The 24,366-nt window shown below is 52.0% G+C and overlaps 1 protein-coding gene and 1 long non-coding RNA gene across 3 annotated transcripts in view; both read right to left on the bottom strand.

Moving 5' to 3' along the window:
- Window positions 1–13,165, bottom strand: part of Rps6ka2 (ribosomal protein S6 kinase A2) — a 298,320-nt gene extending 285,155 nt beyond the window's left edge. Inside the window, exons 1-3 of one of the 2 annotated variants that reach the window (XM_058580916.1) lie at window positions 13,087–13,165; window positions 12,645–12,957; window positions 9,077–9,136 (exon numbers count right to left, since the gene is read on the bottom strand). In XM_058580916.1, the coding sequence (XP_058436899.1) occupies window positions 9,077–9,136; window positions 12,645–12,707 (123 nt within the window). In that variant the 5' untranslated portion in view covers window positions 12,708–12,957; window positions 13,087–13,165. The remainder of the gene's footprint in view (window positions 1–9,076; window positions 9,137–12,644; window positions 12,958–13,086) is intronic. The other variant, XM_058580915.1, reaches the window with a different exon arrangement.
- A 4,274-nt stretch (window positions 13,166–17,439) lies between these two features.
- On the bottom strand, window positions 17,440–21,591 carry LOC124095876 (uncharacterized). Its single transcript, XR_006852670.2, has 3 exons — window positions 21,471–21,591; window positions 19,344–19,458; window positions 17,440–18,767 (listed from the first exon to the last, which is right to left on the bottom strand). It is a non-coding gene; the product is annotated as an uncharacterized LOC124095876 (long non-coding RNA).
- Window positions 21,592–24,366: the final 2,775 nt, after the last annotated feature.

Genomic DNA, 24,366 nt, shown 5'->3' with positions numbered 1-24,366 from the left:
CCTGTAATCCCAGGGACTCAGGAGGCTGAGACAGGAGGATCTCAAGTTTAAGGCCAGCCTCAGCAACTTAGTGAGCTCCTATCTCAAAATAAAAAATAAAAAGGACTGGAGATATGGCTCAATGATCAAGTACCCCTGGGTTAAACCCCCAATACCAAAAAGAAAAAAAAAATCTAAGCAGAAAAGACAATCTATCTTTCTGAAAAGTAACGAGTTCAACTATTAACAGCAACTGGTGTTATCTGTGTATATAGTAAAATATTTGTTACACAAGCAACAAACTCAATATTAACATAAAAACTAGATGCCATATGCCGCCTGCTGGGAGAAAGGAGATCCCCTTCACTGTTCTGGAATTCTGCCCCAAACTGCTCTGGAGCGTCTAGAACAGGCTTCTCTGGAGGCCGAGTCTCCATGCCCTTGTCCTGAAGGGCTCTGCACCAGCACTCCACCTGCACCCTGGGGAGAAGCACCCCACCCTGGGAGCCTGTTGGGCTCTCGGGCCCACAGAGACCTTCAGAGCCGGATCCGCAGTTCCGCGCACCCTCCAAGTGCTCTGCTGCTAGATGGAAAGAAGCACCCCCGCCCGGTGTCTGCACCCCCGGGGAGGCTGGCCTGCCTCTCTTCACTCTCCACAGCCACAACTGCCCAGGGCGCAGCTCCCTCCACACCTGAAGACAGAGAAGGTGTGACACCTCCCCCAGGGCTGGAGAATGATGGGGGTTAGTTCCCAAATTTCCATGAAAGGCCTCCAGCAAGACCTCCAGCCAAGTCCTCCCCTTTCCTTATCCCTTCACCGGCAGCACTCTGATGGGTGCAGTGTCTGACGCTCGGCCACTCCTGGATGGACTCCTCTGTACTATCATAGACTGCCTGTGTGTACCCCGTGCAGTGCGTCACCCCTAACACTCAGTTGCCTCCTGAGCCTCAGAGGCTGACCTAACCAGTAATTATAAAGCACTCATCCAACACGGATTAAATGAAAGCAGAGTGTTCCCGACACAAAGGAGAGGGAAGCCCGTTCCTCAGGTTCCCAGCTGGGGAGGAAGACGGTGCACACTAGGCCCCTGTTGCACTAGCCAGGTGAGCTCTGGGGCTCTCCTGCTGCTTGGAGGACGATCACAATCAGCAGTCAGGGAAGGCTGGATGCAAGTGAATCTAGTGTCAGGAGAGAGGCAGAACGATGTGGTTCTTCAGAGTGACAGGAAGGCAAGGTGTGAACGCCAGCAAGAAAACCCAGCTGCAGAGGCAAAACCCCCCACTGGTCCGAGGCTGAGACTCTTTGGAAGTGTTTGGTCTGGGCGCTGCCCCTGCCCCCACAGGCGCATGCAGCAGGAGCTGAGAGGCTCCCACAGCACGGTGCTCTACTTCCTCTGACATAGCAAAACCACAGTGCTGTGACACTCACTAAGGTACAGGGACCAGTCAGGGGAGTGTTGTGTAGATGAAGGTGATGGATTGGTCACAGTGGACCCCTGGTCTTGACCCAGCTCCCAAAAGATCTGTGCTGTGGGTCTGCTCTGGTCAACCTCCAGGTGCCAGCCTCAGCGCAGGTACCTCTAGATCCAGGCCGGCTGCAACAGCCCACCCCAAGCTCCGTCTTGCCCTGTTCTGTCTCTGAACAGAGCTTACCCTGCGGGGAGTAAGGCCGCTGGCTACTTGTGTATTTGGGAGGACACTAACCTCTCAGATTCATGCTGGCAGAACCCTGGTGTCATTGTAAGGTGCTGAGCATACAGCAGGCACACAACTACGGCTCCGTGCACAGTTGTTGAAAAAACAGAGAGAGACAGCAGAGAGAAGGGGGGCTGATCAGCTTGAGCCAGTGTTCAGCTTAGGTCAAGAGGACAAGGCTAGCAGGCATCGTGCCTGTGGGCACACCTGAGCCTTTCACAGCTTCAAGAGGGAACTGGGAAATTGCCCTCTTGTGGTATTTACCTGGCAATTTGGAAATCTGCACTAATGTGAGCTCTGAGAACAGGAGCCTCAGCTCACTCAGGTTTCTGTCCCATGTGCCCAAGAGCGTCTGCCTCCTGCAGATGCCGAGTGAGTCTCGACCTGGAGCCTTGCCCTTCGCTCTCTGTGCCCTTGAGTCATGCCCTGTGTGCCCATCCATCCCTCATGAGGCAGGAGGTGCCAGGAGTCTGGAGACCAGATCCAGGGTTCCCCCAGGAGCCTCTGCTGAGAGCACTCACTGGGTGATGCAGCCCTCCACGGTGCTGGTGACCGCTCTGCGCATTTGGCACCGTGGGGTGTTTTAGTACTGCGTCCCGGAAAAAGTATGTTTTGGTGCTTCCCTAGAGATTTTTCTGACTCACACAGATTGCAGCGCCGCTCTCTCCACGCCCAGCTCCATCTGTGTGCGTGTTCCAGGGGAGTCTCTCACTGCACATTCCCTTTTGCTCATCGCAAAAAATCTGAAAGTAATAAACTATATGACTCGGTAACTGACACCCTGCATCTTACCCTAACACAGATATCTGTGGAAGAAAGTCTTCTCAATTAAATGTGTATGTGCCATTTCTTAGCATAATTATTCAAAGTACCCACTTGGGATTCATACGATATAAGAAACTTAAATAATTCTTGCAATTCAATAATGAATCCCACCTATGACAGAGATATTAGCCAAAAAATCGGGGGGTACAGTTTTCAAAAACATCCCAGCTAAAGCTCTTCTGGGGTGTTCTGAATACTTTTAGAGAATGAATCTTTGTATTTTTTTTCTAATTTGAAGAGGAGAGAGAGAGTTTTGAAGAGAAAAGGCCCTGGAATTCCAGCACAAGGATGGTCTGGGCAGAGGTCCACTCAGGTGAGGCTCAGGTGAGGACCCAGGGTGACCCCTCCTGGGGTGGACATTCCCACGTGCTGAGCAGGAGGGAGGTGAAGGATGGGCACAGGAGGCCTGGGCAGGGCCTCTCTGCTACCAGAGCGCTACGTTGGGTTAAGGACAGATCAGAAGGAAGAGACAGAGCCAGCCGGTCTGACCCACGCCCAGGTTCATTTGCTAAAACTCCACGTCCAACATTGGGCACCTAGGGGATCCGTGATCCCACAAAACAGGCGTGTAGAAAGAGCTTTGGTTTGAGATTCCCTTGTTCCTGGGTTCACTGCAGACCTTAGCCTAGGTCCCGGCCCCTTCCCAGGGCCAAGGAAGATTCCGGGCCATGAAAATCAGCAGCACACTGAAGGCAGGTTCTCATTGCACAGAGTATCAGTGTCCCTGGCAGGCAGGACAGCTGCACTTCATTCCTGGGCCAACACAGGAGCCTAAGGACACGGGGCAGATCAGGGCTTCCTGTGGCCTGGTCTGCACGCAGGACACAGGACAGGCCGCCTGATGAGGCCTTGTGCTCCTGATGAAGCACCAACAGCCACAGGGATGGTGCTGGACTGTCACGGGAGGGCACTGTGCCCCTGGACAGCCCCGTCCTCCCAGTGGGAACACGACTGGGCACCAGGGTCACTCGTGCTGTGCCCCTGCACCCGCTGCCAGGCAAGGCTCCCCATCGGGGCTCTCAGATCACAGGACACTTCTCCAGCTGGTGCCCAGGGTCTCCGAGGACGTCCCTATTCACACCCACGAGGGAGCGGCCACCTCCCACTAAGCACTCTGGGAATTGTGCAGCTGCAGACTTGGTTACTGAAGCAGAGAGGTGGCTGTCAGGACTGAGCAGAGCTGCACATCATGCCCACATCCCCACCCGCGAGGAAGGACCAGCACTCTGTGGATGACCACAGCCACACTCCTTGCTTTCTGTAAATTCTTGCAAATAATTGCCACGTGCACGTCAGATCTCATGCTGCACCAGCGTCTGTTGCAGAACCGTGATCTCTCTGCACTTCTGCCTCAATCCGTGCGAATGTTCCTTGGAGCCAATGCACCACCGTCTCCCCAAGCGGTTCAAAGAGACGTGGGTGTGTCGCGGCTGGGCCACATTTCCCTTAAGGCCTGATGTCTGCACCACCTTTTCTAGAATCTCTGTAAGGATCCCGGTGTCCCTGGGCTTCTCCAGAGGAGCATAGCAGCGCAGGCGTGAGGGGGGCACTCTCAGCCTGAAACCAGGCGCCCGTGCTCGGCCTGCGTTCACACAGACGTCCACTGGGTTCCGGGCCCCAAGAGGACAGAGCCCTGGCAGGGGGTGCGACTGCTGCACAGCCACGGGCACACGGTCTGGCCCCACGTGCTGCGCAGAATGGTTGTTTCTCTGAGACCACCAGCTTCTAAAGGTGCCACTGGTGTCTTACAAGACAGATCACTTCACTCATCTTCTCTCAAGACGGCTAACTACCTCTCCAAACGACGCTTGCATGGCTCCTAATTGCTTTATTAATCCTCGGCTTCTTTACTCTTCTTGTCTCATTTCTATTTAAGCAGTTGAGACGGCATTTTCTTTTCTTTCCTTTTTAGGGGAGCAGTGAACCTCCGTCTAGATTCCAGAGACAGAGGGGCAACGCGCTGGTTCCACCCGGCTGAAGGGACGGTCTGACCCGCCTGTTTCTGCACACTTCCACCAGTCCTTTCCCTGGCCTTCGCCCCACGCTCTGCCTAGTGGAGAGGGTGCAGGTTGGAGACATCACTGCTCTGGAAGTCAGGAGTCGGTCACTCTCACTGCAGGAGGTCACATCGGCAGCTGCCCAGAAGTACATCAACGAGCCGCCCCCAGACACCATACCACCTTGCAAGGGGCTGCGTGCCCAGCTCAGGACCTTCTCTTGCCTCTGAGCTGTTATTGTCCCCTCCAGCGTCCTCTGGTGCCCACCGATGGGGCTGTGTCAAAGTGCCAGCCCTCGCCACAAAATTCCTCTTCCACTCTTAGAATCAGTGGGGGGTGCAGAAACACCCCCGTGGGCACAAGAAACAAGGTAAAAACATGCTGATATTTTAACAGTTCCCTGGGTCTGACCAGATGGGAAACGGTCTTTATGATGATTAGTAAATATGACCCTGAAATCTAAGCACTTCAGAAATCACACACTAAAAATTCCAATATTTTTCATAGGCTTTTCTGTGAAATGAGAGTTCACTTCAAAACCGCTTTGGACCTAAGAATACATTGGGCCAAACATGATGAGACAGCACAGCAGGAGTTTGGTGTGGTCTGGTGCTCAGGAGATTTGGCATCTGCGCCGTGGAAATGGCAAGCCCAGCTTCTCCCACCAGTGCCACTGCTGCTGGCTCTCCCAGCTGGCCTTGGTCAGCTCCTCCCTCAGAAGAGGAACCACCGCCGTCCCTGTCACCATCCGCTAGCCTCCTTCCCCACGGTGAACACACGGCCTCCTCACCACCAGAGTCTCGCGGCTCGGCTGCTGCAGTCTGCCTGAGGACTCTTGGGCAACGTCCAAACAGGTTTCCTAGACAACCAGGCAGCAGGTCGCCTCTGGACCCATGATAAATTCACTCAATTAGCCCTCTAGCGCAAGACTGCACAGCAGCGCCTGGGAACCTTCTAGAGGCCCCTCACTCTGCGAAACAGCATCGGGGCCAAGCAACACACTTACTGTCACATTAAACTTTAAACTCCCTTAGCTATCCTAATGTCCAGAATCCCAACTTTTGCTTAACTGCAAATCATCTGCAAAAGGGAGCCCAACCAATGAGAGGGTGCCCGCCCTGCACCCAGCAGGCACCTTGCAGAGGCTCACAGCGTGCGTCTGCTTCTGGAGTTGCCCTGGGACCCTGCTCCATCCCATGCCAAGACCCTCCCACTGATCTCTTAAGAAAGGTCTCCTGATGGAACTGCTGGCATCTAACCGTGGGGATTACAGGGGACCTGCCTGTGTGTGTCGAGTGACATCAGACCAAGCCCACCTTCCCAGGAGCCTACACACTGCACACCCTTGGGCACCCCTCCTGACCTCCTGAGCAAGGAAGCCTTTCCCTCCACCATAGTGAAGGAGAAGCATGGGGGTCTCTGGGGCTCAGAAACAGGCTTCTGGTCCATCTTCCTACCAGACCGGGGTCCTTTTCCCAGAAGCTGGACAGAGCCACAACAGGAGGCATGATGGGACAAGAGATATATGAAATACTTATGTGAGAAATATAAATTTTTCATTGACATATTTATATGAAAATATAAAGATATTGATATTGAGAAATTTATATGAAATACTGAGATATTTATATATATAAAAAAACATTCCCAAGTGTTCTTCAGAAAGTTAAGGAAATAATTCCACAAAGAGCCACGTGGATTAAGGTCATCAGGGGTGCCAGGTTCCAATGTCCCCCTATGCTCTTCCCAGAGAGCATGGTGTGGCGTGGGCCACAGGCTTGGCTGAACGATTATTTTTTTCCCTATAAGATGAACTTTTAATTATCACACATGTTCAGGAGGCAAAAGGTATAAGACTTTGTATATCCAGGTCCCCTCTTTTATCTGATCCACAAACCCTTGCGTTACAGAAGTGCTGTGCCTTACCACTCTGAAGGCCAAGGGCAGGGCAGGGAGAATAACTCGACTAAACAAGAACTAAACCATGGCACAGGACCCCAGCCGGGCCTCCTCCGGCAGCTGTGATGAGTCTGCCACACTGACCTTCAGAACAGCCGTCAGAAACATGGCGTAACAAGTGACCGTCGCCAGTATTCTTTCATTCGTCCCAGAAACACTATAAATGTATCTAAATTTCAATATTATACTCCTGTGAAATACCTAGTACCTCTAAGTATTTAGGAATGCTCTTTTTTTACTTCTTAGGAATGAAAATAGACTGATTTTGTATCATCCAGACAAAGAAACATCAGGAAATATTAATTTCCACTATCTCATACTCCATTATCAAAAATAACTTTTCAAGAGGCCAGCTGTCTTCACCGCATGCCTGTGACAGGGCCACATCTAGATTTCCATCAGAAAGGCTGGGTGTGAGGAGGCTTGAGGCGAGGAGATCTTAGGAGTACATGTTGTTAATACTTACTCTTGTTGTACAATGTTAGCTAATATAGTTCTCTGGTAGCTTCTTAAGTACTTGTGACCATTATCCTGCACTGTGGGTTGAATGTCTGCTTCCCCCTAAAGTTCACTTGATGAAATCCTAACCCCCAAGATGATGCTGTTAGGTAGAAGGGCCTGGGGAGTGGTCAGGTCCTGAGGGTGAGGCCTCCTAAGTGGGATGGGTACTTACAAATGAGGCCAAGAGAAGCCGGCAGCCCCTCCTGCCCTGTGAGGACACTGAGAAGATGGCTGTCCATGAACCAGTAGGCAGGACCTTGTCATGCCCTGAACTCGTGGGTGCTTGACCTCAGACTTGCCAGTCTCCAGAACCGTGAGCCATAAACACCTGACGTTAATACGCTTCCAGTTCCTTCTGCTTTGTTACAGCAGCCCATCGGACTGAGCCCTCAACCCGATCCCGTAGCTCAGTTGGACCTACAGGATGAACAGTCCACCCCACCTCCACGAGCTGAGAGCCACGAACCTGCTTCCAGAAGCCAAGTGCTAAGTTACCACAGTAATCTGCCCTCGGTAAGTAGTCTGTAGGTTCCCCCAAATGAGAGCTCCTGCAGAAGCCTGGCAACACGTTGCTAAGAGTAGTAGCTGTGGCTGGGGTGTGGCTCAGCGGGACAGCGCTCGCCTAGCACGTGCAAGGTGCTGGGCTCCATCCTCAGCACCACACAAGGGCTAATATATAAAGAGTGGCAGCCGTGGCTGGCTTCCTCGGGCCTCCTCACTCCGTGTGGAGGGGGTGCCTGCCCTCTTCACCCTGTGACTTTGAGCACCCATCTTTTCAGGCAGTCACCAGCTCGTGTCTCCCTGCCGTTTGGCTCTGGGGCCCCGGCAAAGCACAGCTGCACCTGCTCTCCCAGGCAATGCCACCCACAGGGCCAAGATGAATTTTGGTCCACAGCGGCAGCAACATCACTGCAGGCTGGGGAGAGAGCTGAGCTCAAAGTCCCCGAGAGCGCAGAGGCCAGAGTGGGGAGGCAGCCCGCTGGCTGACGATGGCAGCTCAGTGGGGTTTTCCTTGTTTCACCAATGTGTGGTGTCACCTGGTCATTAGGTCCAGTGACAGTGGGCTTGAATTCGTACTGTGTGCCTGCGTTAGACGGTAGGAGATGGCAGATCTCAGCATCTGAGAAGACACCGTCAGGCCAGGAGTGTCCATTGATCCAGTCCCCAAGGATGAATACTCACAGCTATTTTAAAAGTCAACAGAGTTGCAAATGATGCCTGTGTGTGGTGCCCAGGTGCCTGGCCAAGCAGACTCAGGTTGCCACATGTTGTCAACTTTGCCCACACCCGTGCTTCCAGCCGTCCTGGGCAGAACGTCTTTCACAGTGACAGAAACGTGCTTACTAGATAGACTCCGGTCACCCCAGCTCCATCTCCACTCAGGTCACTAACAGCCGAGGTCCCCCTGGCAGGTCTGCGGACATCTCCGCACTTCTCTCTACAACCCCAGAGTTGCCAGGACACTTCCCCTGACCAAGCTAAGTCAGGTGTCCTCACCTGGGTCAGAAACAGCGTCCTCCAGGGCCTGAGAGCAGGAGGTCACACAGCCAGGCACAGCTCGTAGCTCCTCCCTCTCACGCCCACATGGAGTGGCATCCGTAGCAGTGCTCCCTGCTCAGCCAGCCTCCCTCTCCCCAGCCCCTCCTCGCCGCCCCCACAGCTCTCCTCTGCAGACCCTCATCCACTCTATGCCTCTTGAAAGGTGGCCTCCTCATAGACAGACCCTCAGCATGGTTCCACCCCCCGCCTGAGACCGGGTCACAACACCCCACAGGTGGAGTCCCTGTGCCCGCTGCACCTCCTCACGGTGGCCTCACGGTGATGAATGTTGCTCTCCTGAGAAGGCCTGACCGGCTTCCCAGAGCCCTTACCCCCACCTGTGGCCATCCTTCCCATGTGCACTACTCCTTCTGGGGAAAGTCACTGCATGTGACACTCACAGGACATACATGTGTGCATGGTATGTTTGTGTGCATGTGTGTAGACACACATAACTACCTATTTAACTAAAATGACCACACATGAGCCACGGATTTCAAGCATCCACTTCTCCCCTCTACTCCACCCTCCAGACCCAACCTCCCCAGCAATCAGGCTTAATGAAACATGCACATAGTTACTTCTTCCGCAGTGTGTTCTGGGATGGGCTCTGTGTCCAAGCTGGGCTCCTCCTCGGCTGTCTGTCAACAAAGACAAACGGTAAACAGTGAGCACTGCGAGGTTCTTGGACACAGCCTCACATAGGGAACCGAGCAAAAGGAGGCTAATTAAATATTCCACATGAGCTCGGGGGACACTGGAACCACAGCTTGGTCCCTTTCCACTTGAATCTACTTGTGACTGTACAATGCTTCATGCAAGAGATGATCGTTTATGTAACAGGCTGTAAGTGTTCATGTCCAAAGCCACGGATTACTAAGCCCATGGGTGTGTCTGATTTCCAACACAGTTAAAAGGTGAACGAGATTCATGCAGCCTCCCACCAGCAAGGGCAGGAGACGTGGATTCCCATGAAGCTCAGACCAATGTGGCCAAGATGGAGACAGGCTTGGCGGACGCGTGGCAACCACTCCATCTGAATGAAACAGAACCACAGTCTCAGATTAAGGCTGGAGCAATTAACAAAATTAGAGAGAATGAAGACCTGGCCCGTAAAGACATAAAGCAAAGTGTCTGTAGCACACAGACAAGAGGCTGGGTCTGGGTCTCTGCTCACACTTAATGACTTGGCTAATGCTTCGGAGGGCCTCAGTTTCCACAGATACAAAAGCAAGCACTTCACAGTACTCACTGCCTGGAGGTGTGGGGAGACTCACTGAAACAACACCTGCCGGCAGCGACACGGCCTCCCTCAGGCCACAGACACTCCAGGTTAGCTGCCTAATCACTGCTTCCAACCTGGGCACCACGAGACATGCTGCCACACCAGCCTGCCTCCGAGTCGGCAGGCGTCGTGTTTGACGAGCACTGTTTGGAAATGGGGGCTTTTCCCTTCTCTAATGCATTGTGACACCCAGAAAGAAGAATCATGCTAACTCTCCAGAGCCACAGAAATAAAACCGGTCAGCTCGGGCTGATGGTCTGGCCTGCACACTGGCCTCCTCCCCCACACACCTTCTCCCAAAACGTCCGTGGCCATTGTCACCCTGCCGAAAGCAGTGGCTGCAAAGTCTTGCTTCGAGATTCTCCTCCACTTGCTACAAGGGGACTCACAACACCCTGCCTGACTCTTTCTCTCCACCTCCTTCAGGGGTTGTCCGGGGTCCCAGCTTCTAACCAGCACAGGTCTCCTAGTCCCCACGCTCCACCTCAGACCCCTCAGAACAGTTCATGAGACCACAGTCCCATTCCCTGGACAGTCACGTGAATCTCCCCTGCTCCAGGCTGAAGAGGAGACGACTTGGGGGGGGGAACAGACGGTGCTGTGAGACGGAGGTGAGGAGAATGACCACTGCCCGGCCTACGACCGAGGGCCCTCCAAGGGCACGAGGGACCGGCCAAGGGAAGAGCAGCAGGAAGAGATGCTTGAGGGGAATGGGGAGACCAGGACGACTCCCAGCCCTGGAATAACTAACCAGCTGCTAAGTACCCGCCAGGGCTGACGCCGAGTGGTCCGCTTCCACCTGGCAGGTTGTACCTGCGTGTTAGGAATCAGCTCTCTGCCTGACTTCAATGCTGTACTAATTTCTTTTTTTAAAGCGAATAACCATCAGAACTAAAGTTTCCTAGCTGATGTCCTCATGAGGAGAACATCCGGCGTTTTATGACACCGTGGAGTCCAGAGGCCACGTGCCCTCCGAGGGGCTCTGCTTGCCTTCTGCATAGGAGAGCTAGTTACCACCATGGAACATAAAACAGGCTACATGAGAGTAAGACCTCCCTCAGGGTTCCGGACCCCATGGGTTGCATGTTTTTAAGGACTTAGAAGTTCCCTCAGGAATCTGAAATGCTTCGGATCAATAGTTCAGCTTGGATCCTGTGGATGGGCTCAGATTCCTCTGCATTCCGAGTAGCCAGGGCTTTCCCACTCCACCTTAAATCCACGCCCGCCACAGGGCCCGCTGTTCTGAAAGACGCTCCCAGGAAGCTGGAGGGAAATTTCTTTTGCTTCAGAGGTTAACTCATCCGCACTCCCTGTGTGGTGTTGTGCACAGATCAGTGGCTAAAGCTTCACAGTCTGCCTTCTCGCTGGGGCACAGGCAGCCCAGCTGTCCGTCAAGTCAGCTTCCAGCACTTTGGATTTGCAATCCTTTTCAGGGACAGGACACCATTTCATAATCATATGTACTCATAGAAGCATATGATTTTATGATCAAATAACAGTTTCTATAACCTGTTCATGGCCCATCCATTTTCCATTAACTTCAGAAATTTTAAAACACAAGCTGCCTCTGGGGGTTTTTCGTCCCTGGGACAATGTCAAGCCCAGAGTCCCAGCAGGAATCCTACAAAGCCTTTCACCTGGACCCTGTCCTCCCTCTGAAGGGGCTCTGGGTTCAGAGGCCTTTCAGCTGGTATCTCACCACGATGCCACCATCATGGTAGCCAGAACCTCTCGGGGAGCCCCAGGAAATAAGAACTTCTGCCTGACTCGTCTGTTCATTTATTAATTCAATTTTTAGAAAAATCAAATCTCTCTCAGAAAAAAAAAAAAGAAACTGTATTGGCCACCCCTGGAGGAAGGTCTCTCCCGGGCCTCAGCTTCAACGCTCAGAAGCACATTTACAGAGTGATCAGCAGCCAGAGCTGGTGCCATCCTTCCAGAGGCACCCCCAGCACTGGCACCAGCCTGCTTGTCTACAACAGGGCCCCCGCCCGAGCCAGGCTCAGCAGCCCATCCGCCCTGCCACACACCTCAAGCTGCTCAGAAATCATCTTCTAAACCCGAATCTCTCAGCAGTTTAAAATCGTGTCATGTGAATAGTACTGAACTTGTAATCTTGGCACTGGGTGTAGGGGGTGAGGCACAAGTTAAAGCTGGGATTAGTTGAAGATTTTGTAAGTTATCAAAATCAGCCATTTCAAATGCAATCTGAGTGGTTATCAAGGCAGCATGGGTACATGTAAAACTTTAGGAGACGTTAATAACTTTGAGACACTTTCTCTTCTCAGAGAAACGTTTGTTGGTGGTGTATAATCCCAATGGAGCAGGTGACATTCCTGGGATGGGGAACCCCCACCCGCACTCCCGCAGCCAGGAGCCAGGAGCCCTGCGCCTCCTCCTGCTCTCTCTCCCTCACACCTCATCTAAGCATCTCCTTCAGGACTTTGCTGCGCCCTCCGCTGTGCCTTACAAGACGCTCAGTGCTTTGCCTTCCGTGCCTTGCCTGGCCAGGGCAGAGGGAGGCCTGACCTGAGAGCCACCTGCTGCAGGGCAGGCAGGCTGACGCAGACCAGTGTGGAGACCCGAGGCTTCAGGACACGTGCAGGCTAGCGGGAGCACCCCGGGGCAGCCGAGAGCAGCGACTTTCCCTCCTGTTCCTCTGGGTATTCACACCACACATGTCGCCACATGGGCACACACACAGTGCTTACGGACACGCACAGGTGCCGGAACACACATCCACACACACTGAGCCCGAGTCTCTGCCTCACACTGGTCCCTCTGTACGTGAACAGCCTGTTTGCTCGTCAGGCTTCCTGGGGATGCTGTGGAAGCGCACCTCCCGCCTCCCGTGGTGGACTCACCTCTATCTCCATGGGCTCCACCTCTATCCTCTTCCATAGTTCCAGCAACTGAGCGATCGGCATTTTAAAACACTTTCCTTTCCTTCTGATCGAATATTGATAATAAGAAAATAAATAGAGGCGCTGAGCAGTCCAGAGACGCAGCCAGACAGAATGTGAGACGCGGAGGGACAGCAGTGATCACCAGCACAGCGTAGCCGCAAGGAGTGGATGGGGTGCCTGCACTGGGGGCTCCGGGTGCTGGGCAGGGTCCCTGGCGTCCTCAGTGTCGCCACTGGCGCGCGTCCGGCTCTGCCAATCCCGGCTCCGGGAGCTGCGGAGGGGAGAGGGAGCCGTAATGGGCTGCAGCTGCCCGGCTGCAGAGTGCACGCTCCACTCGCAGCCTGCAAACGGGTCCCTGCCCCCCACGGTGCCGCTCTCCTCCCTCCCCTCACTATTTTACCTTAATTGGCTCTCAATGGGGTGAAAGTTGAGTCTGAGGAAGCTTCTGCTGCCATAGAAACCGCATAGCAACCAGGGCTGGGGAAGAGGGAGGAGGGACTGAGGCAGGTCTGCCCTCCCTCCCCACCTCTGGGCATCCCCCAGACCCTCGGCACCACCGTCAGCCACCACTAACCAGTCAGGAGGCAGATGCGGCAGAGCTGCCCTGCATTCACATTCCCGGACCCCTACCTACTTGGATGCAGCAGTAGAGCAGTCACCTCGCGGTCCCCTCCCGGGATCACTGAGCCAAGCAACCTCCGGCTGGAGGGCTGGGTGCCCACGCCTCTGTCCCCAGCCCTCCTGACCAGCCAGCCGCAGGGCCTGAGCTGGCAGCAGTGTCCTTCTGGGGGAGGGTGCAGAGACAGCAGCTCCACACCAAGCACAGAGCTCTTGTGGGCAGGACAGGGATTTCTTGGGGGAGAAATACTAAGCCAAACAGTGCATCATGCACATGATCTCATTCAGTTTTCCACCTAGCCTGGATCTTACAGTCCCACGTCACAGGGGAGAAAGTCCTGAGCTTGGGGAAAGGGGGGTGCAGAACACACCCCCCCCCCTCTGCACCACGGAGATGGAGTCCTGCCTGACTCAGGCTGATGAGCTCAGCTTCTCAGAGGGGGATCGTTAATAAGGACAGTGTTCCAGGGAGACATTTCCTGCTCTTAACTCCCCGGGGTGAGGGTCTTTTGTCTCCCTCCATTTCTGCCATGGGAAGAGAGACTAGCGTGTGGAAACACAGCCAGCTCCCTGAGTGCTAGCCTGAGTGCCCTGTCCCTCTTGGGAAGCAGTGACAAAATCCATCACGGTTAACCTTCTCCGCTCTGCTCCTCTCCAGGAGGAAGTAAGCTCATCTCTACAGCAAACACCTGTGCTCTGAGCACGTGTCCATGAAATGGCTAACTGCTTCCAACAGTTACCAATCCATTTCTTTTCCATCTTTATGAAATCACCAAGAAATCTAGTTCATTAGAAAAACTAAAAGCTTGAATCCCAGATACATCATATTTCATAGCAAAACAACAGCTCTGAAGTTAACAGAGGGGTTCAGTACCTAACACTGGTTTTATCGTTCTACAATATGAGGGCAGTGAGGACCTTGATGATTAATTCTACTCAAAACAACAACAATATCATTCATTTTCAAATTGGACCTCTCTCGACTGACAGCAGAATGGCTTCCAACATGCAAAGCATATTAAGGTAACCTGCTTATCTGAAAGGTCACAGATTAATAAGCGACAGATGGAGGTGCTGTGTCTATCATAAAGCCAGAAAAGTCTCCCATGAAACATAGTGCTGAACAGAGATGAAGAACATTTACTTTGATGGTTGAAGGTGTGGAACTTCTTGTGAGCTTTCTTTAAAGCTCCTGTCATGCAGGAATGTTCAGAGGTGGAATGATTGGACTGGGAGAGCTGTGACCTTCCTGCCCGTCCTGGTTTGAACGGACTGGCGGGCGGTGACGACTGTAGGCTGGTGGTGACTGCAGGCAGGTGGTGACTGCAGGCAGGTGGTGACTGTAGCCAGGTGGTGACTGCAGGCAGGTGGTGACTGCAGGCAGGTGGTGACTGTAGCCAGGTGGTGACTGTAGGCAGGTGGTGACTGCAGGCAGGTGGTGACTGTAGGCAGGTGGTGACTGCAGGCAGGTGGTGACTGCAGGCAGGTGGTGACTATAGCCAGGTGGTGACTGCAGGCAGGTGGTGACTGCAGGTAGGTGGTGACTACAGGCAGGTGGTGACTGCAGGCAGGTGGTGACTGTAGGCAGGTGGTGACTGCAGGCAGGTGGTGACTGTAGGCAGGTGGTGACTGCAGGCAGGTGGCACGTGGCTGGAAGAGGTGGCTCACTGGGGGTGTGCCCTGGAAGGGTGCATCTTCCCTGTGGCCCCATCCCCTAACGTCTTGCCTCCACTGGCCCTTCCATCCTGAAGGTCTGCCTCATCTTCAGCCCAGAGCAATGGAGTCGGCTGTCTACGGACTGAGACCTCTGAAACTGTGAGTCCCAAGTAAACTTTTCCTCCCCTAAACTGTTCTTGTATAATACAAAGCCACTAAACACTCCTGTGTTTAGTGGAGGGAGGGGGAAATAGGGTTTTTTGCTGTGTGTCTATAAAGTCTACAATTTCTGGAACTTTCCACGGGTACTCTGACACTGACAGATTGAGAGAAATATGGTCCTTTTGTTTGAGGAAGAAATAAGGAGAAGAGCTCTGTTTAGGGCCTCTTCTGAGTAGCCATACTTCCTGAGAAACTTGAAGAAACCTCATGCGTAGGAGGCTTGGGGTTGAAGACCTTGGCAGGATCAACTGTCACCAAACACAGGAGCTATGATCGCACGGAGCATGTTGAGAAGTGCCGAAAATATGGCCCATGATTTAGTCTCTTTCTAAACTGTGCAAATGTGACTTGGACACGGCTGCACCCCTTCTGGACCTCTCCAGGTGAAGAGGAGCCTGAAGAACAGGAGGGACTTCACCAACCCGGCGTCTCTCCTGCCTCTCCATGCTTCCTTCACTCCGAGCCACTGCCTTTGAGGACACAAGACGGTCGTTCAACGGCAAACCGCCTCCCGCCATCCTGGAGGCAGTCCCAGCGCAGGCCGGCTGGGTGGGAGAGGGAAGGACCCACAGCAGCTGCCCATGACCCAAGGGAAAAACAAAACTTAAAAAGAGAACTTTCAAGAGGAAATTATGCATCCAGGAAGGTGTTAGCCCCGTTTATAAAGCATGCATTAGAAAAGATGACACATTAGAGAAATAATGGTCACTTCTAAATCCCAGAGAGGATAAGAATCCCAATAAAGGACCAAAGACATTTGGTATGTTGGGATAAGAGTGTTCAATTCAACCAAATCCCAGGAAACTCCCCAGGAACACCCTCTTCAAAGCTGATTTCCAAGAACTCACCTCGCAAGCATCAATTTCCCAGAAAAAAAAGAACAGTTGAAGCATTCTTGTTCAAAATGGATCTTTAATGAAATGAACCTGCAGACTAAACGCAGCAGGAAGCACTGCCAGAGAGCCAGGTCACCAAGTCCTGGGGCAGGAGATGCGCTGGCATCAGGCTCAGTGAAACCCAGCCCCACGCGGAAAGCACTCCCTTGTTCAAGTGAAACCAAGAGCACTCCTGTGCTCATCCCTTAAATCTTCCTTGGGAGAGGAGGAGGAGGAAGGAAGGGCAGGAGGGAAAGAAGGAGCCTGTACCCCATGGATTTCTACAACCAAAGGGAAGCCGACCTTCCCTAGGGCAGCGTGGGGTGGGAGCTGGTACTGGTTCTGCGCCTGCACCCAGGGCTGTCTTCAGCCGCCCCCTACAGTGCAGCTTCCTGCTCTGCATAATGGCAGGAGCAGCAGCAGCTGTGACGGCAGGGCCATGTCATGTTCTGTGACCCGAGGGCAAAGGCCCAGCTGAATGGGCCATCCTGGGCTTGAGATGGTGAGGCCTCTCGACCTCATTGGTGACCTTGACAGACATTTTCATAAGACTCCCCAGTCACCCTGGTGGTCCTACCGTGAAGGTGGAGATGTACAAAATATTTGGTAAAATAAGAGAAAACACTGACTTCTAGTGGAGTTGTCGCAGCTGAGCCATTTCCTCTCTCCAAAAATCTCTAAAATCCTCAGAACCAAGTGCATTGTAACAAAAAGGCACGTGACTGTGTCATGGGCTGAATCTGCCCGTGGCCCACAGGCCCAGCTGACATCCGGCTCTCCCTCTGAGGATGCCACCTGACGTGGAATCAGGGTCCATGTGATGTGGCCAGCTAAGGAGAGAGGACATTTCTCTTGTGTAGGCCACTCTGTGGGATTTGGCTGTGCAGAGACTGAGATGGGGAGAGAACATAACAACAGATCCAAAAGCACTGAAATTCTACAGTGTTCAGGAACCGGAACTCCAGAATAAAACTGGTACATAAGAAGCCTGCATTGACATCGTCCTCTGCAGGGGCCAGTTAAACACAGGGACGTCATTTTAGCTCGCAACTGTTGCGCTTCAAAGCAGCACTCAGAGGCTTACAGAAACCATTTCATCCACTAACAGTCTGCAGTTTGGTCCCAAAAGACACAATGGCGTTTGGGACCCAAGCCAGTTCTGTGCAGGATGCCGTCAAAGCCCCATTTCCAACACAACAGCGTCGTGGCTTGCAGAACAGAACAGCAGTTTTTTCTAAAGAAATTATTCACAAGGAAGAAAAAAAAAGGCTGAGCACAGAGTAAACAGCCTCTCTTTATTATGAAAAGCAAATTATAAGCTAGGGAGAGATTTTGAAGAAGGCGCTTGCAGCCTTCAACTAACATTCTCATCTCACTGGTGAGGAAAGTCATGTGACTGGTGAGGAAAGTCTGCCCAGGACACCCCAATGTCTCCCACCCAAGGTGGCAGCAGCTCAGGACAAGTGCTCACGGGCTGCAGAAGCACAAGTATCCTCCTTAAGAAGGCACACATGCCCACAGAAGGAAGTGGAACCTCAACTCCCCTTTCCAGTTGCACCTCTGACAGCTCAAGACATGTCCCAGAAGCTAACACAAAATTACTAAAACAGCAAAACAAAACAAAACAAACAAACAAACAAAAAACCCCGCCTGGTGTTTACCAGGCTTTCAGCTGGGACTCCTCCTAACTTAGGGATCCTGCAGAGAGGTACTAAAAACCCTGTGCCCTTTCCTAATGAGGCACACCAAGCAGTAATTGCCAATTGGGTAATTCCAGGGGTTTATTTAATTTAGCTCAAGCCAAACATATCTGTTGCAAAATTTGCTTCAGCTTTCATGAGCCTAATCATATAGCAATGCAACGAACACAACAGGAACAAACCATCGTTTGGAAGATTTGACATTTGCTGTTCCCCAAAGCCACACTAAAAGATGTTATCACTGTAGATCCAAGCCCTTCTGTTGGAATTCAGCAAAGCAAACACGGCCTTCAATAACATTTTAAAAGCAAGGTGTATTTCTAGATTTTTAAAATCATTTCATTGCTGGTGTTTATTTTTTTTTATGTGGTGATGGGGATTGAACCCGGGACTTCATGCATGCTAGGAAGTGTTTTACCACTGAACCATCTTCCCAGCTATTAAAAATGTTTTTTTTTAAATGTGTTCTCTATTGAACAAACTCAAGTTCTTTTGAAAATAAAAGTCTGTATGTGTATTGATAGCTGACCTGAAGGCGAAAATGCTTTAAAATTGAAGCTGCAGAGACAGAGCTACCCGCTGGGAGAAGTGAAGGGTACCTGTGCCAGCGCTCCCCAGTGGCATGCGAGATTTTCACTAAGGCTTGCTGTGCTTTAATGATGGCCACCTGTCTTTATTAAAAAGGAGATGATCCTGAGTTATCAGTGGGAGGGCCAAGGTGTGGTGAGGGGTCTCACAAAGAGAGTGCACATGTGCGTGAACAGGACCTGGCAAATTCTCAAAACCGCAGCACTTCCTGTCTAGAACACCAAAGTCACTAGGAGCACGGCAATGGTGGGACTCTTCCAGCTACTCTGCGGAGCCAGTTCTCTGCTCCTGGTGACAGTCCTGGGAGTGTCCTGGGAAGTGCGCACATGACAGCATGGCGGGGCCGGTGCTGCAGAGGGCTGCTGGATGCACAGGAGAGGTCTGGGCTGGGGCGTCATTGGGTTCCACAGCACTTAGGCTTCCTGAGGGAGGAGGAGGCCCGGAGCTGCAGGGGAGGGGAACTCCTGCAGGAGGCCTCCCAGCACAACTCCCGAGGCCACCCTCGCCCTCCCGATTGCAGGGGCTAGGGGGATTTTAGGTCTTACTTTTCACTGACACATAAAAACACAAAAAACTGTACACATTAAGGGGCACCATTCTGTTGTGGCCTTGTCTACATTGTGAAGTGTCTAACTCAGGTTGAACACATCGATCTCACAGGATCGTCACCATCTCTCCAGGTAAGAGCTTTCTGGTCCTTTCTTCCAGGTTTTTGAAATGCACGGTGTGTTATGGTCTGGGCCTGTTTTTGTTGCTGTAGTGTTTGGGACCATGGATTTAACCCAAGGGCCCTTTAGCACTGAACCACTCCCAGCCCTTTTTATTTGGAGACAGGGTCTCACTAAGCTGCTTAGGGCCTCACTAAGTAGCTGAGGTTGGCTTTGAAGTCACGACCTGCCTCCTGGGCCTTAGGATGCCACCGCACCACCCAGCCTACCTCTGTTTTTTTTGTTGTTGTTGCTGTTTTTGTTTTTAAGGACAGATTGATGCCTGCTCACCTTGTGGAGAAATGTGAGGCAAGAACAGAGCAGCCACCTTGATGCAGGTGCCACAGGAGAATGTGCCATTTCTTGCTTTTCCTTTTCTCCATGATGTGTTGAGCTTCAAGAATGACTGCAACAGGAAAAATCCAGTCATAGCTGTTCCTGCTTCAGTTTGTTGAGATACGAAAAGAACTACACAACGCAGAACCATGGAAAAGTGACCCTAGAACAATCAACTAGCAAACCTGGAAGAGTGGTCCCTGTCGGGAGCTGCCCTGGATGAACATGTCTTTAATTCCTGCTGCCCCGGGCACTGAAGGATCATCATTCTGCAGTAACTTGGGCTTTACCCACCTGGGATGATGACGCTGGCTCCAGGAGTTGGCGTCACCAGGTGGGACTGAGCTACACTCACCTGTTCCTTTGTAATCCTACCCCTTTGCCCTTTGGGGGATAGAATGTTCCATGAAACCTCCCCTTGTGTGACCCCTAAATAAGAATAAAGAATTCCAGGGGTTCTCTCTTTCCATAGACCCTCAGTGTTGGAGAGCCATCCCCGGATTATTGAAAAGGTCCTTCTGGGTGGTTACGTGCTTTCTTGTCGTTTTCTTGAGTTATTGGAATAGCCAATAGACTTTGTGATCCCAGCATTAGGTGGCCAGCTGGATAGATGGTGATATCCCCCCACACACACACACACACCACATGGTTCACTGGCACTTGCCCCTTTGGCTCCTGAGGAGGGCAGGGGAATTCCTTGCAGGGGAGGTGACTGGGCTGCCCAGGGGTGAAAGGTCAGAAACACGGAAGCAGGTGTGGCTAGCAGCAGGTGGCACAGCACCCTCCAGGGCTGGGATGGCAGGAAGTTTACAAGGCCAAGACCAAGAGGCATCTGAAGGGCTGGCTTGGCCAAAAGTGCCACTAGTCATGAAGCAAGTGACAGGCCTCGCCTGGTCAGGGATTGGTGATGCCTGGGTGTGCCCAGCACTCCAGCAATGGGCTAGTGACTGTCCCTCCTCCGTGAACCACGTGAAGTACCAATCAAGTCTAGGGGACAGCTGGCCTGCATTCATCAGAGCACCCAAATGCTTAAAAACTGACGAATGGATAATTCCTAAGGGAATTTTTAAAGGCATCAGCAAAATGGTTTGTAGTCTGTGTGTTTGTTTACATATGTGATTTCTTGAAAAAAATAAAAGTTACAAGAGTTTTCCAGGGGTTGGGGATGCAGCTCAGTGGTAGAGTGCTTGACCAGTGTGCACAAGGCCCTGGGTTCTACCCCTAGAACCACAACAAATAAAAATCAAAATAGAAGAGTTTGGTCTGGGGCTGTATCTCAGTGGTAGAGAGCTTGCCTAGCACGTGTGAGGCACTGGGTTTGATCCTCAGCACCACATAGAAATCAATTAAATAGAGGCATGTGTTCATCTACAACTAAAAATATTTTTAAATGAAAATTTAAAAAATAAAAGAATTTTCGAGGACTCTCCACCCCTTTGGGCTGAGTTCACCAATCATTCAAGCAAAAGAAAGGTGTCAGTGCCGTGTGCCCTCCCGGGGCCCAGGTGCGGGGCCCTCGTGCCAGGCTTACAGAGGCTTCTGCCATGTCCGCTCTGGGAGTGAGTCTCTGCCCCACAAAGGGGTGTTTGGACTTTGGAGGGTTGGGCTGTCAGAGGCAGGGCATGCAAACAACGGCTAGGACCCAACAGAAACAAGAACAAGTCAATTCTTGATTTTCTCAGTGTTTGGGGGGTAAAAGAGTGGCTTTAAATTAAAATGCTGTAGAATGAACACTGAGTATATTTGTGAGAGCATTGGGAAAGGAATAATCATAGCAGGGTATTTTTTTAAAGCTCTTATAATATTATTATATTATTTCTTGAGAACTATTTAACTTTGAAATCTATCTCATTTAAAGAATGAAACAAGATAAAGTCCTTGCTAGGAGTATTACTTGTTAAAAATAAATCTTTCTTCCTCCAAATACTTCTTTTTCCCAGAAAGTGGTCAACAGACTCCAAGTGTCTTGCTGAGGAATTCCTGGGAAAACCACTTCCAGTTCCACACCAAGCCTCCAAGGGCCCTGGTCACAAAACCCAGAGAAGCTCCTGCATCTGGCCTTTGCTCTTCAAGGACACTCACCCTGGGCAGGAGAACGGCGTCTGCAGCAGACACTTGCCTTGGCTGGGCTGTGAGCCATCGGCTCCTCACCTGTCCCACCTGGAGTCTGGCTCAAGTGCCGTGTGTTCTCCTGCCCTAAAGGGAAGAGAGTAGCTGCCCTATAGGGAGCAGGTGTTGGGGCAGCCAAAGACCAGCGTCGCCCCCCCCCCCCCCCCCCCCGCCCTATAGTCACATAGCTATGGACGGAGACTTCCTGGGGCTCACTGGAGCCCAGGATGGCCAGGTCTTCTCTCAGAAGTCATTGGATTTAAAGGGGAAAAACTTGAAAATTCCTGGTTACCTGCATTTATGGGCAGTTTTTCGCCTGCTGGACCAGCGTGGGTTGTGTTTCCCTCGGGACCAACAGGCAGCTTTGCCTAGTCCTACAGCATCAGACCTTCTGGTCCTAAATTCCACCGCAGTGGTCCTAACACCTGGGGAGGCCACCGCCAAGGACGTGCACAAGCCACACCCGGTTAAGAGAGCATCCTCCTGACAGACAGCCATGTCACCGCCGTCCCCCCGGGCTGCCCATCAGGCTTCACCGTCTTCACTTCCGGCCTCTGCACACCACCTGCCCTCCTTGCCCTCTGCACACCACCTGCCCTCCTTGCCCTCTGCACACCACCTGCCCTCCTTGCCCTCTGCACACCACCTGGCCTCCTTGCCCTCTGCACACCACCTGCCCTCCTTGCCCTCTGCACACCACCTGCCCTCCTTGCCCTCTGCACACCGCCTGGCCTCCTTGCCCTCTGGACACCACCTGCCCTCCTTGCCCTCTGGACACCACCTGCCCTCCTTGCCCTCTGCACACCACCTGGCCTCCTTGCCCTCTGCACACCACCTGCCCTCCTTGCCCTCTGCACACCACCTGCCCTCCTTGCCCTCTGCACACCACCTGGCCTCCTTGCCCTCTGCACACCACCTGGCCTCCTTGCCTGGCCAGCCTGGCCTCTGCTGGCTCCAGTGGGGCCCGGGCTGGAAGCAGTCCTTGCTCCCGTGAACCTTGCTAGATTCCCTGTCTCAAGTCTCCTCTTTACAGTGGGCTTCTTGGGTGACAGAATGGCCCGTGGAGCCGGGCAAGCTCCAGCACCCTCGGCAGGGGGATTCTGCAGGCTTTTCCAGACGTTATATGGATCCTCAGGTGCAGTATCGAAATGTAGTTCACACTGACGTGCTTTTCCAGATGTCCACCTCACCTCTTCCCTGGAAGCTGCCCCTGGAGCCGCGGGTGTCGGAGCAGGAGCGCGCACACTCTGTGCCAGTGTTTAGCTTTGTTGTTCCCATGGACCCGGCCTTTCCTGTGAAACACTGCAGCCTGGCTATTTAAAACATCCCAGTAGCCTTCTGATTTGTTTCCCTCATCCAGCTTTTAAAAAAAGAAAAAAAAAAGTCGGCTTGATTCCGTGTAAACAGCCCTTTGTCTTGTGTTTTGGATGCTTTTGTCCCCACAGCTGGCCATGCAGCGGTTTAGATGGCGCTTCTGTCAGCTGAGGACACTTCTTCCTCTTCGGTAAAAATAGATGTTTTCTGATTGGCAACTTGTGAAGTTTCAGTGAAATGTTGAGCCCTCTCAACCCAGATCTTTGCCCTTAAGACACACGTTCTAAATGAGCTTTGAGAAGCTACAAGAGGAAAGCAACATGCCTGTGTGCATACATATGTGTTGACACACACGCATACACACGCCTACACACACACAGGTATATATGTTTTATTTGGACCTCCAGATCTTGTGTCACTGATTATCTAAAGGAAATGGTTGGTGTAGGCACACAGAGGGAGGGAGGAGGCCAGCTAGAGTCTGGCCAGCACCATTTCCACTGAACCCAAGTGAAACAAAGCCCTCAAACCTTGGGGAATGTGAATCTAGATGCTCTAGACCTGTAGCCCACCAAGGGGGAGGCCAGAGTGAGGTGCAGAGAGGCAGTGCTGGCTTTCCCCACTGCTCAAACTCAAGCCCCGTCCCCCTTCCCTCAACCTTGCCCAGGGAAGGCTTCCGTGCCGGCTTTCCTAGGACGGTCCATCTTACCAACCCGGCATTTAAAATGTTCACTTCTGTTATGGTTTGGATGTAAGGTGTCCCTCACAAGCTCCTGTTACTGCAGGAACGTGCAGAGGTGAGATGATGGGATTGAGAGATGTGAACTCATCGTCCACCTGGTTTGAATGGAGGAGAGGTGGTGATGGTGGGCAGGTGGGCGTGGCTGGAGGAGGTGGCTCATGGTGAAGTGCTCTGAAAGGGCGCATCTTCCTGGTGGCCCCAACCCACCCCCCTCTCTGCTTCCTGGCTGCCCTGAGCTGGTGTCTTTCCTCCACTGGGCTCTTGTGCCACGATGTGCTGCCTCACCTTGAGCCAGAGCAAAGGAGTCGGCCTTCTATGGACTGAATCTTCTGAAACCATGGGTCCCAAATAAAATTTTCCTTCTGTAAGTTTTTCTTGCTGGGTATTTTGGTCACAGTGACACAACTCACCAAAAGTGTCTTGTGATCTTTTCCATCATTTTAAATTATAATCTGTTAAAAAAAATCTTCTAATAGTTTTTCAGTCCTTTAAATTACTTTAGATTGCTATGTAATAGTCCATTATGCAGTTACACCTTATGGAAGTCCTCTCTTCTCCACAAGCAAACTTTTTGCTTCAATAAACACTCCTGTATCTGAAGGTCCACTGTATGCTCAGGGTAAATTCCCAAGTGTGAGCCTAATAGGCAAAGGATCTGAAAATTTCTATGCCCCTTTTCACACACAAATATATATATATATATATATATATATATATATATATATATATATATATATATGTATTTTAGATGCAGGGTTTAGCTTACCAATAGGAGAAATGATCTCTGCTTTCAGGTGATTTTCAGAGTGACCT

The sequence above is a fragment of the Marmota monax genome, unplaced genomic scaffold (genome assembly GCF_021218885.2).
Source record: "Marmota monax isolate L192 unplaced genomic scaffold, Marmota_monax_Labrador192_F-V1.1 WCK01_AAM20220418_F8-fsc00083, whole genome shotgun sequence".
Classification (NCBI taxonomy): Eukaryota; Metazoa; Chordata; class Mammalia; order Rodentia; family Sciuridae; genus Marmota; species Marmota monax.
The sequence above is the reverse complement of the archived record's forward strand: the minus strand, read 5'-3'. Positions and strand labels throughout refer to the sequence as shown.